Source organism: Erpetoichthys calabaricus, chromosome 9 (assembly GCF_900747795.2).
Source record: "Erpetoichthys calabaricus chromosome 9, fErpCal1.3, whole genome shotgun sequence".
Lineage (NCBI taxonomy): Eukaryota > Metazoa > Chordata > Cladistia > Polypteriformes > Polypteridae > Erpetoichthys > Erpetoichthys calabaricus.
In genome coordinates this window covers 67,245,078-67,261,030 of record NC_041402.2, presented here as the reverse complement: position 1 = coordinate 67,261,030, position 15,953 = coordinate 67,245,078, and the positions used below count along the sequence as shown (strand labels likewise).

The 15,953-nt window shown below is 39.5% G+C and overlaps 1 protein-coding gene across 2 annotated transcripts in view; it reads left to right on the top strand.

The window, feature by feature from the left end:
- si:ch211-186j3.6 (neural-cadherin) overlaps window positions 1–15,679 on the top strand; it is a 631,675-nt gene extending 615,996 nt beyond the window's left edge. For both annotated transcript variants that reach the window (XM_051932159.1, XM_028809678.2), the window contains exon 33: window positions 13,309–15,679. In XM_051932159.1, the coding sequence (XP_051788119.1) occupies window positions 13,309–13,737 (429 nt within the window). In that variant the 3' untranslated portion in view covers window positions 13,738–15,679. The remainder of the gene's footprint in view (window positions 1–13,308) is intronic.
- The last annotated feature ends 274 nt before the right edge of the window (window positions 15,680–15,953 follow it).

Below are 15,953 nucleotides of genomic sequence, written 5' to 3'. Positions count from 1 at the left end.
CTGTTATGATTTTGTTTTATATTTATGATTTGCCATGAGGGCATTAAAGCCAGTACTTATAGCATAATTATGATAATAAATGTCTGCTAACTGAAGAATTGAACTATTTATTCACTTGAGGTTGTTCACATTCAGACAGCATTATTTAGAGAACATCAAAACTATTTCCCACTTAAAATTTGATTTTCTAAGCATTCATAACACCTAAAACAAAAATCCATAATCTTCCAGTTTTTTTTTTCTTACACTTCAAAGACAAGATGTAAAGTGGAAATGAAAAGGGAAACAATTCAAATCATCCTGAGACCTGTATCAGAAGGAAATTAGTTTTGAAAGGGGATAGACAAGCGAATAGGGAAATACTTTTTTAATTTAAATTTATTGACATTTGCACAATAATACACAATACAAAAAGTGCTTACTTACATGCTACTTCATACACAGTCAATTGAAATATTAATAACAGTTATGAACATCAGCATACCTACAATAATAAAACAAATGCATTAATCAAAAATTAAGTACTTGGAACCTAGAAAGGTGTGTTCAACAATCGTTTAGATTCAGAATAAGAAACACTTCAGTCAGCCAAGGGCTCGTCACTTTCGTATATTTGTCTGGATTTGAAACCATTGCTTCTTTTATCACTCCCTAGCTGGGATAACAGCGGAGGGGCTGGACGTTCAAGACTAAAGGGGGCTGGTATGAAACTGGCAGGAATGGAGCCTGCTTTGTGATATGAAGGTCACTGACTTATTTAAGAGTAACAGCCTACAGATGCTACTGTCACCAGTAAAGAGCTGCTCAAGGCCCCATCCCTCACAAAGGCAGGCTGCTCATGAATCTTGGGCATCTGAAGCTTCAGCTTACCCCACTTGAGCTAAAGGAGAACTCCTTCCATAGCTGAACAAGCTGGCCATTAAATTCTACTGCAACTAATTATGGTGCAGGAGAATGATGACATGTTGTATGTTGATTAGCATGTACATGTAAGAATTTCTCTGTCCTCAGTACATGTGACATTAGATAGATAGATAGATAGATAGATAGATAGATAGATAGATAGATAGATAGATAGATAGATAGATAGATAGATACTTTAAGTACACTATACACCTATAAATTCTGAGGGTATCACATTAAACAATGGCAGGCTCGCTCTTTCCCTCTCTTATTGTCCCTCAGTCCTTTTGTCCCCTGCTACACTCAGCCATCATCTGACTGATCCCAGACGAGTCCCCAAACGTCACTGATGAAAAAACGCTGAGAGTCCCACACTCAAAAGCCTGATCACAAACCTTGGATCTCCAATTAAATAAGCAGCATCTTTTCCAACTGTGCTAAAGGAGAACTCCTGCAGTGCAGTGGCAAAGGAAGATGTTCTGTAATCTGAAGGCCCAGATCTGAGTCTCACCACAGCTGCTTTCTTAGGGAGGATGAGCAAGCTGAGAGGATGGGGCATCACACTGAATAAATTCCTCAGCAGAGACAAATGGTACCGCGAGCCAGATTCTATCTTTGGTTTTCCGACTGGCCAAGAGAGTTCTCCTTTACAGCAACTGGAAAAAGCCTATCACACTACAATGTTCTCCAGTGATTTTCAGGTGTAGCCTTTATTTGCATAACCATTGCAAGTTTTTGAACAGTTGTAGTGCATGTTTTTGAACACCAGCTATAGAGCGTGACATTCGTAGGTACTCACAGAGTGTCATAGGATTGGGTCTTTTGTGTGTGTGTGTGTGTGTGTGTGTGTGTGTAAGTGCTGATAACCATGTGGCCATAAGGAAAGTGGGAAAGAAGTGGTTTACACCAGACAAACAGAAGAGAGGCTTATCTGTGTACTGTTTTGTCATTTTTGTACCACAACAGAATGGAAAAAGGAAAATTGACTGTCAGAGACTATGCACAGGTGAACTCATACCCACACAGCGAAGGCATTCATTCATAGAGCCACCAGCACATCAACTGGCTGTCAAAATATGTCAAGCTAGTGATAATTTGAAAATGTGTTGAAAAGTCATAAGGCAGTTGTGTAATCTGTCATCTTCCTGCGATTCCTAGTTGTATAATCTGACACTTCAATTTTCTTAATGGGAAGATTTGTCTTCACTCAAGAGATAAATCATATTCAGGTTGTGGCTTAGCTCATGACTATGAATTTAATTTTGCCTCTTTAGGAAAGTTCCTGCATTCAGACCTTGTCTCTTATATTGCTACTGATTCGGCCTAGTATTACCACTCTCTTCCACTCAATTTAAAAAACAAAAAAAAAAAAAAACTAACTAAAGGCAAACTGCACTTTTTTCATGAACTGATGAGAACATTTGTCACATACGCAGGTTGGCAGACCCTAAGACTGAGACCCGGAAGAACAAATTAGTCCATTAGTGACTTCTTAGGTGGAGCAGCAGATAATGGACACATTTGGACTTGGTGGCAGATACGTCAAGCAGAAAAATATCATAATGATTGTACTGTTTGGTGGTTTCCTCGTTGTTATTTGCAATTTCTGTTTAGCATTTCTTAATTTTGTATTTTTTGTCATCATGTATTTTTTTTTACATTTTGCTCATGTGGTGTCATTAGCCTTCTTGTTGTTACAGCCCTTTGGAGGACACTTCTACCACTGCTACATTTTTTAAAAGATTTGTAGCAAGCAGTGCCCTTGTAGAATCATGATATTTTCCCCTTTCTATCAAATGTCATTTAGATCTACTGTAGTTTAGTCCAGTCCTTGCCTTGTCTCATTATTCTGCCTAGCTTATGTTTCTCGTGTAAGGGAAAGCTACAGTGGTGGCACCAAGGGTTTGACACCCAAATATATTGAAAGTAATCCTTCACTCCAACAAATGCCATTAGTTTCCTGCTGATAGATTTTTTAGAATCCCTCATGGCTGCCCAGGAGTTGTAGTTTGAAGAGGCAGCCTTGGACAGGGAAACCTCAAGCCACTGGAAGAAGCTCCAGCAAGGTGACCGCACAAGTTTTCAAAGAATCAGGCTGACCTGGAAGTGGTTCACAGTAATATCATTATGACACTGAAAATACCCCAGGGTCACACCTTCAAAGGGCCTCTTTAACATTCCTAGAAAATTTTGGAGTTAGGATGTGGCAGTTGAGGAAAGCTCACAGACCACAAAGGTGCAGGAGGACAAAGAGGGCAGTATTGTTTGGGACAAAGGTTCAGGGAGGACAGCAGGTTGAAGTGATATATTCTGATCTTATGCAAGCAAAGTGTAGGTGGAGCCCCCTCCTGTTTAGTTAGATTCAAAACAGGCATAGTATTGACTTTATCTCATGTCTTCAAAACGAGAAATCGGCAATCTGCATGTTTATTCCTTCAGTTTTGGTGCTTCATTTTTCTTGAAAATCCACAGCATTTCACCATTTCTGGATTCGCACAGGTTCCCCTCATGCACACTCCTAAGGAAGTGATTTACAGTTGCCAAATAGCTTAACAGAGCTCTTAAATGTGGGAGGGACATCAGCAATGACATATGAACCCAGGATGGCTGGGTCAGAAAGGCAGCAGTGCTAACCACTGTGCTGCTCAGATTAGTTTAATTCTACTGTATATTTAGAAGGCATGCTGCTTTCAGAAGGTGCTTTCTCATTACCAGTTCTTAGGTAAGACTAATGATGAGACTTACTCCCTAAAAGAAATCAGGAAGAAGGTTAGAGAAACATGGATGCTTTTGCTTCCTTTTTTTATGATGTTTGTTTTATGGCTTTAGTGTTCCCCCATTTTCAATACCATATATACCTCTTTTGTAATATTTTTTTTAAATAAAGTGTATTATCTCGCCTCTTGAAACGAGCGTGGGATTCGGTTGCTTTAACAGAAATAGACTTAAAACCTTGTGATGTGCAAAATTGAAACTAAGGATAACTGGATGCAAATTCAAAAGAAAATAAATGTGGAAGCTTTCCCTAAAAGCATACTGTCTTCCACTCTGGTGCCAATTTTGACAACAACTGGAATATTTTACTTGTGTTGACGTTAAGCTCATCCTGTGTCTGTGCCAGTTTCCTTCGAGTGCTCCGGTTTCCTTCCACACTCCAAAGACTGAATGAATTGGCATTGCTAAATTGGCCTGTGTGTGTATTTGCCATGCAATGGACTGGCACCCTGTCCAGGTGTTGTTTCTGCCCTGTACCCAACAACTGGTGAGAAAGGCCCCAACTGCTCAAAGACCCTACTTTGAATAAGTGGGTTTAAAAATGAATGGATGGTGTTTATGCATCTGTCCATTCATTCTTTCATCTACTAAACTAAACCCAATATTCGAGTCACACTAGAAGATGGCATCTATAAAACCAGTCCAGGGTATAAGGTAGGAGTCGGCCTTGTGTGGAGATTCAGCCTATTTGAGTTCACAGCGACATTCACTTGAAATTGATCGAAGTACACTAGCATGCACAAGACATACAAGGACAAAATTTTTTTCTAACATTCAAAACATGCATAAGAAATGTTATATTAATATATAGTACATTTAATATATAGTATATGAGTATACCGTATTTATCCCTCCTCCATTTTGAAATGTTAAAACAAAATAGTTACATATACATTTCATTCACCCATTCTAAAGCTTTCCCTTTACTTACACTATATGCTGTACAGGGTTAGGTAATATGATGTAGTGGCAAAAGAACTGAACAAGGCTGCCAGGTTAATTCAATATGTAAAAATATTTGTACACAGTTGTGCATGGTTTGTAGAAGTCTAAAGTTCTTTGTTTGATATTAAGGTACCATATAAAACAAAAGTTGTTTGTCTGTATATTGATGTAACTAACACCAGTTATTACTGCTGCTTTACAAATTCATTGTCCTCTGGCACCTGTGCACCCCCTCTCCCCCACCAAGTCTGTGTGTTTGTTTTCTTCAGGTGTTTCTAATTTTGTCGTACATTCCACACATGTGCCATTTATGGTACTTTCCACTGTACACATAACTGGTTCCCCTTGCACTGCTGGTTCCTGCTTTGCACCTGATGCTGGTGGGATAGGTGCTAACCTCCACCCCAAACACAGGACTCTGAACTGGAATGTTTGAGTGTCCGTTAAGATTTGTCTTACATGACTTTTCATAGTGAGAGCTAACATGACATATTTTCCCATGGAATTAACAATATTATATTTTAAATAGTGTGGCTCCATTAGTAGTGCTGCTACCTCTTATTTAAAGTCTGACACCCAGATGAGGCTACTTTCTCCTCTTGTCAAAGAATATTATTTTTTTCCAGTAACTACAGCTTCCCCTTACATCCCCAAGACACATGTGCTTACCTGGCTTGTATATGAGTGTGGACAGGAGCAAGTCCTAACACTGAACAGGCATCCCGCTCAGAGTTGATTTCTGACTTTACTTCATGCTGCTGTGACAGATTCTTGTAGCCCTGTAAGGGAGAAAGTGGACTCATAAAAAGCAGCAATGGACAGATGGAATATTGTTTTCATTTAATTTTCTATCCTGTAATTCCTGAAAAGGGTCACAGAGGTCTGTTGGAGCCTATCGCAGCTAGCATAGGGCACAAGGCTGGAACAAACCCTAGACAGGGGCCAGTCTGTCACATTGTGAACAGTCACACACATACACACACCCTAGTTCCAATTTAGTATCACCAATGCACATAACCTGCATGCCTTTGGACTGTGGGAGGAGGAAATTGGAGCACTCAGAGGAAGCCCACGTAGACACGGGGAGAAACTGCAAACACCATGCAGGGAGGGTCCCGGGATGTGAATCCTGGACTCCTAACTGTCATGCCACAGTTCTACCATTGCTCCACCATGAGGCCCTAGATGGAATATTTTAATTATTATTGTAAAATTATTTGTTGGCTACTTTTCACTTCTTATGTAGCATTAACATCAAACCTTTAACCATAAAATAAAGATGCTGAATGGATAATCTACACACTTTATTACAAAAACATCATCAGGTCTTCACTGTATTAAAAATACACACTATTAATAATCAGAAAACCTCTATATATTTTTCAGTATAGAACTGAACAACATAAGATTGCAGTCACATCTCTGTTAAATGCATGCTGTTGGTTTTAAGAGTGTTGCTTGCATTTATGAGATCCCATTGAGTTTTACATTACATGGTCCAGAGCATAACGTGGCAGAAAGAAAGCTTGCTAACCAAGCCAAATCTTATTTATAAAAGTTTTTTTTTCATGTTTTCATTTGTATGTCAGAAAATGTGCAGCAAACTAGATTTTGAAGAAAATATGTATTATGTATCTGCATTATACAATGGTCTAAAGACATGATTGGCTCTACTGGGGGAATTGAATTTCTAAATTATGTGTGGAGGGTTTTATTAGGCTGGCGTCACTCTAACAACTTTGAGTTGGAAAACATTTCATATTTAACCACTGTAGTTGCTGGATCACATTGTCTTAAGGATACGTGGTTCACTCTCAACTTCTCAGTACAGTTTCAGATTTCCTATTGTACTCTGAAAATATCACAATACCGAAACATTTTTGCAGCCAGTCAATACAAAGTAATAAGGATTAGCATACTGTGTAAAAGTAAACAAATAACATGGAGAACAACCAGTGGACCACTGCATTTGTTGCCTGTGCTTTCTTTTATAATGAGAAAAACAAAGAAGAAACTTTGTAAAACCTGGAGGAGTCCATATTTGCTTGGTCATGGGCAACAGGGTTATACGCATTGTGCACAAAACCTACCTCCCGGTTTATGGCAAAATTAAAGCTGTTTGAGTTTGTTGTTGCTAATCACAGAATTCAGTGCAGTGACTGTTCATGATTCACTAAGATTGTGTAGGTGAAGGCTATGACTGAAAAGTCCTGGAAAATGTATTGTCTTGAGTTCAGTAGAGTATATCAAAAACTGGAAATGAGTGTTTGAGCAATGGTGAAAAAGTAAGCACATTACAATTAAAAGTAAAATGTGCTATCCAGTCATTGAAATACTGCATTTGTCCACGTTACTGCATGCCTAAGGAGGTAAGTTACATCATCCTATTACATACATTAACTCAGGAAAAGAAATGATCCATTCTCTACTAATACTCTAATGAATGAATCATTCTGACCTTAGAATGTTGTTGACTTAACTAGGGAGACATTGGAATGAACACATTTCAATTAACATTTTGAATTTTTGGACACAACTAGCTGGACCAGCTCTGATTGAATGTCAATGCCTTAAACTTAAACCTGCAATATAACTGATATGGCCTCATCTTACTCCCACCTACAAGCCAGCAGCTCTCTTTTTCAATCCAGAAGTTCTTATGTATGTTTAGGGGATTGTTGATAGATAGATAGATAGATAGATAGATAGATAGATAGATAGATAGATAGATAGATAGATAGATAGATAGATAGATAGATAGATAGATAGATAGATAGATAGATAGATAGATAGATGTATACCCTTTATAAAGTTGTAAATCAATGTTAAGCATGTTATTCATTTCTACATTTCTGAAGTATCTACATTGATGGAGTTAAAAATAAAAGCTTTATCAAAGAAGGTACAGGTTTTGCTTGGGACTAGTTACATGAGCCATTAAGGCCTACAGGACCCATCCCGATCAGTATAAACATCATGAAACAATCAATCACGTTGTCCCATCATCATCTGCTCTTCTGCAGGCTCCCGGTCTTGAAACCCATCCATCCATCCATTTTCCAACCCGCTGAATCCGAACACAGGGTCACGGGGGTCTGCTGGAGCCAATCCCAACCAACACAGGGCACAAGGCAGGGAACCAATCCCGGGCAGGGTGCCAACCCACCGCAGGACACACACAAACACACCCACACACCAGGGACAATTTAGAATCGCCAATCCACCTAACCTGCATGTCTTTGGACTGTGGGAGGAAACCGGAGCGCCCGGAGGAAACCCACGCAGACACGGGGAGAACATGCAAACTCCACGCAGGGTGGACCCGGGAAGCAAACCCAGGTCTCTTAACTGCGAGGCAGCAGCGCTACCACTGCGCCACCGTGCCGCCCGGGTCTTGAAACAACAACCTACAAATGAGCTGCAGTATAAATTACCTTATGGTATATAGCTGCAATACCTTAGAAATGTAACTGGTAATTAAAAGAAATCTAATTGCACTGGTGATAGATTAATTTAATCAATACCTTAAATTAATTTCATTATGTTCAATATCATTTCATTATGTGTAGTTCATTTAATATGTATAATTATTTTAAACTCATTTAATACACACATTCTAAATGAGTTTATAAAAGACATCATCATAACTAGAACATACAGTAATTGAGATGCATAAATTGAAAGCATGTTAGGCATGAGAAAGGTGCTATATAAATAAAATATATTATTATTATTATTTGTTTTAAATTATTTGAACATTTGGTATATTAGCTAGAATATTGACAACAGGGTTATAGCTTTAAGATTAAAATTTAAAAGCACTGACTCCCCAATTAAATACTATTCAAATTTAAAGCAGTTAAGACATGCTTTCTTAGTAGCACATTGACCCTTTGACTTTTTCATGCTACAGATCAACAAAAAGAGATTTAATATTAACGAAAATAAAAGACAGGTGGAGTGTGATGGTCCAAATAAATAGTGCAGTGCATCAATTCCATTAAATATCCAATAAATAAATAATCCAATAAAATCCATGAGAAAAAGTGGTGGTTAAAATATCATAAATAAATCCATAAAAACTGAGGTTAAAATCCCAGAGACAGTTCTCCTATTAACATCTCCCAAGCTCTAGTGCTTCCAGCTAAAATTGACGATACCTCTGCTTACCCTGACTGGGGTCTTGCAGCCAGAGAAGATGTCCTCCCAACAGGTGCAGTCAACCGTCCCTCCTGGCTCGGGTCCCCACTGCCTGACCCTCGGCAACCCTGAGGCACTTGACCGAGCCATATGTGTTTCCCACTGCCAGTCCATCGGCATCTGCGTGAGACAGCACACATCGGGTTGCTCCTTCTCCCAGGTAATCGCTCAGTAGGAGGGCCCTTCTTCAACTCCAGACTCCTGCAGCCCTGAGGCTCACACTCGACCACCTGCCTCTGTTCACTTCTGCATGGCTATGTCACTGTTGTCTCCCTTCCAGTTCTTTCATCTCCTTTTAACCTCCCTTCTCTTTCATTCTCTTCTTTCTTATCTATCCCAATCTCCCCCACCCTCATTCAGGCTCCTCTTTACAGTATATGGCCTGATTGGGTGCAGGGGCAAAACCATGCCCACTCCGAGACATGAATGCGGCACCAGACCAATCTGCTTGCTTTTGCATGTGTGTTGGTGATCAGCCAAGCTACCACAATCAACCCCAGAGTGGCACTGTCCGGTACACACCTGTGTCCAATTTCGAGCCTGCACGTTCTCGGGCACAATTGTTTATTTAAAGTCCATATAGCGCCATGGACTACTTATCATAAGGGGATACAAAAAGTATAAGTCATAGTATAAAACCTTACAGAAAATAATAAAGCTTAGGTTACCAACCAATGTACAATCACTCCCTTGACTCACTGACCATCTCTCTTTATCTCTCTCTGGCTGTGGCCTATCCTCCTTCTGCCCATCATGTTCCCGTCCACTGGCTTCTCAATCTGTATACACCTGGACTCTGAATGTTAGACAGCTTTACGTCCTGTCTCTGGATCCAACCTCAGGTGAACCCTGACATTACCATCTGTACAGTAATGCAGCTCTAGACCTTAAAGCCTTAAAGGGGTCGGGTTTCTTGGGAATCTGTGCTGTCATCATTATTTTGGTTCTCTCCTGGAACCATGTGCCCTCTAGCTGCCCAGTAGTACTGCCAGCTCTGCCATTGTCACCATGGCGGAGTGGTGGCTCTGAGGCTAAGGATCTGCGCTGGTATCCCGAAGGTTGCCGGTTCGAATCCCCGTCAGTGCCAAAAGAGATCCTACTCTGCTGGGCCCTTGAGTAAGGCCCTTAACCTGTAATTGCTCCAGGGGGCGCTGTACAATGGCTGACCCTGCGCTCTGACCCCGAGGGGTATGCGAAAAAAAAAAACTAACAAACACTGTTGTAAGTCGCTCTGGATAAGAGCGTCTGCTAAATGATGGAAATGTAAATGTAAATGTCAGGAGCGTAACACACCCTGGTGATAGCCTTCTTCCTACCTTGACGTTAAGAGTACATCTTTTTATTGGCGCCTATTCTCTATGGGTCTTGAAGGGGCCTGACTCTGTTCTAAGATGAACTTTCTTGCCTGCAATCCTATCTGGATTGCCTTGTACACTATCACACTATCAAATTTACTATCACATTTACTTAATCTTCTGCAGATAAAGTCCTTGGCTACATTCTTCTTGTTGATTTGTGCCCCCTTATGTGTCACTGCAGTGGTGCCTGATGCTTATTTGAGCTCCACTAATTAAACAGATTACTGACTTTCAGTATTGACTCACTCTATCTCCCTTCTTCTCTCTGCACTTGCGTTAATTATATTTCTAAGTCTATTTCTCCACACTGTTACTTGTTTTTTTTCATTTGAATAGTTGCACATTTCTACAAAAGAACACAACCAAAATGTTGGCACAGACTCCTATGTTCACTTAAGTGTGTCAGTGTACAATAAGAGCAAAAATGGCTCTTTGCTTGATGACGTCAACCTGCCTTGTCAGAGTTACAATAAAGAAGCTTCCATCAGTCTGGGCAGCTTTTCTTGTCCATCAAAAACACTTTGACAATTTTAGCCCCATTAGATTGCCATTTCTGTTTAGAAGAGAGATCATTTAATCCCGATGGTTATTCTTTACTAGCTTTCAACATTCTTCTACCCACAATCAGATTTCATTATTAGGTAAGAAGCCTTCTTTTCATTCTGCTCATGTTCATTTCCCGTCTATTAACTTTTTTTTGCATTTATTTATAACAGTTCATGTCTCTAAGCCTCCTCTACCACTGAATAAAACTTTTCAGGGTGGAGCAGACATTTACAATTTTTGTTTTATTCCCCACATTCTTTTTTCTCCCACCACCATAAACATTGGATGTCTTTGGTGTCAAGGACTATAAGCAAGGAACTATCATACCTGCCAAGTGTCTCCTTGCCAACTGTCATGCAACTCAGCTTTCAAATCACTTGTGATTTTTGTGCCTATTTTTATTAAGTTTTTTGTACTTTTGCATATCTTTTGACTTTTCTTTTGTTTGCTTTCACCTTCTGTTTGTTTTTTGCTAGTTCAGTGTTTTGACTTTTCTCTTGTGTTTTTTAATCCATCCTTCGGTCATGTTTTGGATATGTCTGTGATTTCTAACTCTTTTTCATTCTAACTGTGTCTCTCTCTACTTTCCCATAGTCTCACACACTTTTTTGATCCCAACAGAAAATGATGCCACTGCCTACTCGAGCTTCTCTTTACTGGCACAAGACCTGAATGTTAGCTTAATTCTAATTGTTCACCAAAAGAACTGTCTGGTGAAAGATGACATGTACTCTTAACCGGTCAATGATTGCACTATAAAAGTTTATAAACAATTTTACTTTATTAATAAAGTCTTTTGATATGGTGTTCTCTTTGAAAGTGCAGAAAGAGAACTTAATTCAGGATGGTAACCAGGGAACACTAAATCATGGAAAAGCACACATGTATTGTGGCATGGGCAAAAAAAATACTGAGAGTTCAAAAAACGCAATTAATTCCCATTAGTGCTGCATACCGAAATCTTAGTGCAGAATATACCTTTAATCATCTATGTAGCATGCTATTACTTTAGGATGTGCATATGGTAGCCTTCTTCCTTCCCTGGCATTAAGAGTACATGATATTTTATCAGTCCCTTTTCTCTGTTAGAATCTTGCAGGCATCTAACTAGAGGAATGATATCCTACATAAATATGGAATCTGCAAATAAAAGCAACTCCACCTTGTACTTTTGATTAGCATCGCACAGAACAGCCATGAGACATAGACTGTTTGTGCAACTCTAAAATGGCTACTTCATCAGTCACATTAAGGGAATGGTGTACTGTGAACCAATTCACTACCCAGCACACACCAGTGCTGCAGCACTAGTTAGTAAAAAGTAGAGAAACCAGAAGCATTTCACTTTAAGGGCTTTCCGGCAGTGTGAACACGGTCCGTATCACAGCATCTGCAATCTCCTGCTTATACTTTGTCTCTGAAAACTCTCTGCTTTCTTTCTCAAATCTTCTCAAGGCTTGCCAAAGGACACTCTTTCTTTCCCTGCTGGACGGGCTGTGACCACTCCAACATGTAGCCCCCGCTTGCTGGTAGAATACTCACAGACTGTTGCCTTTCCACCTTGCCAGTGAAGATTTGTCTGCTGGCAGCTCTATTAACAGGCACAGATAACATGCTTTTAAATTTTATTTTCAAGGATGTTCCAAACTTTAGAATTTCAGACTTTAAGGAATAATTAAAGGGTACAATGATGGAGAGAAGCCATACAGTACTCCCTCAAAGACTCATTCGATAATGCATGTGGCAGATCCATAAACAAATTTTGTCCTCCTTCTTAGCAGAACCCGTCTCAAACCCTTGAACACCTTCAAATCACCGAGTATGAAAATCCTATTGTGTTCATTAATATTAACAGACATGTACGGATTAAAAATGAAGATGGGTTTATGTGTCAGAGAACACAGTCATTACCTTCAGATGGACTCCTGCAGCTCAATTTACTGCGCTTCTTTGTCTCTGTCACTCGTTACGACTGTTTCTCCGAGCTCCTATCCTGCTAGGCTTGTTACTGCTGATCAACATGTTTGAAATCCTTTTAGGCTGCCTTCGGCTTCACCACTATGGCAGGTTTACAGCTCTCCTCCAGCAATATTCTCTAATAGGGACGTTTTATTTCCAAACCAGCTGTTGAGGCATTAATGACAACATTAATTTAATTATTTCTACTTCAAGTCAAACCTTTGCTCTGTGATTCAAAGTGGCACTGAAGCTGTGAGCGAGATACATCATGTGCATTTAAACATATTTCTCTATTTTCATCAATTTATATTAAGAAGATCCGAGGGACGAGACAATCAGAATGGATGTCTGCGGGGCAGTAAGCAGCATAAGAGTTCTAATTGATTATTGCCTTTAGTGAATAACAAATCAGTAGGGGTCCTTGCTTATAAACAAAAGCAAAAAAAAGTTGTAAGTCTAAGATTTCAGTTCTAAAGCATTTATACTTTTCTTTGGTGCAGACTGATGTAGGCGGGCTGCTAAAATCTTGGGGGGGCGTCACCCAATATACATCTATGTGCCCATGAGCCGTACTTCTGCTGTTAGTCAAACTATTGAACCGTTATTGTTCTCTTGCTTACAGAACGCCTACGACATGGCAGAACTACAAAAATCCCTCCAGCCCAGTCCAGCTCCTTCAGTCTATACTAGGCCCGGGGGATCGCATCGCCAGCAGGAAAAAGCACCTCTGCGAAGAGATGTTCCACCTTCAAAAAATCAGCTGCAAGGTATTTTTAACCCATCCCGAAAAAGTCTGTCATTCTCCAGCCAGGATCTGGCTCGCTATTTATGCGACATCATTAGAGACACCGATCAGCGCCAGGAAGTGCCCCCCTTTGATTCACTGCAGGTCTACTCCACGGAAGGAGGTGGCTCGCTGGCAGGGAGCCTCAGCTCATTCAGCTCAGCTGGCCTGGAAGAGGACAAGAGCTATGATTACCTTGAGGAGTGGGGGCCTCGGTTTGAGAAGCTCAAAGCACTTTACGAGCGAGCCGAGGCCAGTGATATTTGAACCAGCTCTCAGAGAACGGATGGCACTTCGAAAGCCAGACAAAGTTGCTAAGCGTTTCATGTGTAGCTAATTCTCAACTTTCAGCAATCTGTGAAACCGAGAAGGCTTTTTGAACACAATTTGTAGTACAATGCAACTTGGCATAATATAAAGCCAAAAAAAAAAGAAGAAGCGCAAGTTTTTAAGAGAAAGGAACAAGTCCTGTTAAGATTATTCAGTTCTTGTTATATTGGATAGCCTGGGGAAACTTGGATACAGCATATTCCGTTTGAATGGAATATGGAAGTTCAATGAAAATGTAAATCTACATATCTGAAGTTTTTTTTTTAAACTTAAGTAAATGTATGTATGTACAAAGACAAGCCCGTCTCGTTAAGACTTTTGCCCACCAGCGGACTATGAAAGGCTTGTAATGATGCACTATGAGTGTGTCAGAATATATAAAATACCTGCTTATCTATGTGTGTGTGCGTGTGTGTGTGTGTGTATACAGGGTATATATAAATATATTTATATACATATATATATATATTAATGTGCACACACACACACAGTCTTATTTTGAAAGTTCAATTTTAAATTAATATTCTTAATAGAAAAAGGCAATGTTCTTCTATACAATATAAGTTCCATCATTGTCGAGACAACTTTAATTTAATTTCAGAATCCATTGAGACGGGCTGACCAGTCTTGAGAACACTTTCATTCAGCCAGCGTTGGATCGAGAAGAGCCTATAATTATACACAAGGGAAAGGCCAACATCGGAATAATTTTATTCATCATACGGACCATAAAAAAAAAAATGTGCCTCTCCCACGAGACTGTGTTTGATGTGCAGTATGTTCCATACGTAGAAATGTTTTTGTTCTCCATTAAATATCCCCCCTGTCAGGGTCAGATGCCCCGCTGTAATAATGACTGTTGTCTTAAGGTGTATGGTATTTTTGCTTTGCATTATTTATCTGCTCCAAAGTGGACCCATACCCTCATGAAGGTATCCCTGAAGCAATTTGCTTTACATGTGAGTATTTTTTAAAAACAAATATTTAAAATTTTATGAAAAATGGGCCTTTTGTCTCTGTCTGCCGAAGGCAATTTTGCTCTTTTAAGTTTTAGGATGGTTAAATCTGTCATATTTGTCCAAAGCAAGTAGGTTAAAGCAGTGATTAGCTTAAAAGCCTATTAGAGGAGTCACAGAGCAGAATGTTAAGTCTGGTGGGCTGTGATCACAGTATGGTACAGATTATCAAACAAAATGTTTACAGCAGCTCCTTTTCTCATCCCTTTTGATAGATGAAATACTGTTACGTTCTTTAATGTTGTTCCCTGAAGAGAGACATTTATCTAGCATGGCTATATTTTTTAACAGGGATACTAAGTGTGAGGGGGTCACTTAGTTGACACTAGAATGGTCCCAGTGCACAGACTCACTTCTGAAGGGGATTCAGTTGCAGGCTAGTCCTGTATATACGGTCTGATGTGCAAGAGCTGCAGACAGTTAACCAAGAAATGTGAGTTTCTGTCGGTTCTGCAACGCGGAAACCCTACTTTCTAGATATAGTGGGTGGTTGGAGGGGGGCACAACTGGTAAATTGGTTCAATGTCAAGAGCTTTCTTTTTGATTGAAATGAGACATCTAAATTATGCTGAAAGCTATTTTGATTTTCTTTGAAGTCTGTTTTGTTGTAAAATGAAATCAGCCTGCCGAAAAGCTGGGGCAGATTAGATTTATTTCAATGCATACAAGGGGGCAGGGGAGGTTACATCATGGTTTTAAATTGTACATCTCCACTAAAAAAGGGAAAAACTTCCATGTGAAATCGCAGTGCAGTCAAAAATAAAATTAAAATGTAATTTGGGAGATACGAATCTGAAGCTAAAGGCTGGAAAGTCTTGTTTTAAAACTGGTAGCAACTGTTTCATTTATTTTTAAATTCCTTTTTTAAATTCCTATTTTTAGTCCCCCTCAAAGACTACATTTGGTGTCATGAAGGCTACAGTAGTAGATTTACCAAATATATAAATACATACCTATTGTTAAATATTTTTTTTACAGTTCATTATCCTGTGTGAAGGTTTATTTAGTTTGTAATTGTGTTTGTGTGTTTATTTTCATTTTTCTTTCAATAAAATTCAGGGTTTGAAATGACATCTCCAGCATGGAGTGGCACTTTTGTGTTTACTCAGATTTACTGGAATGTTGTCGATGATGAAC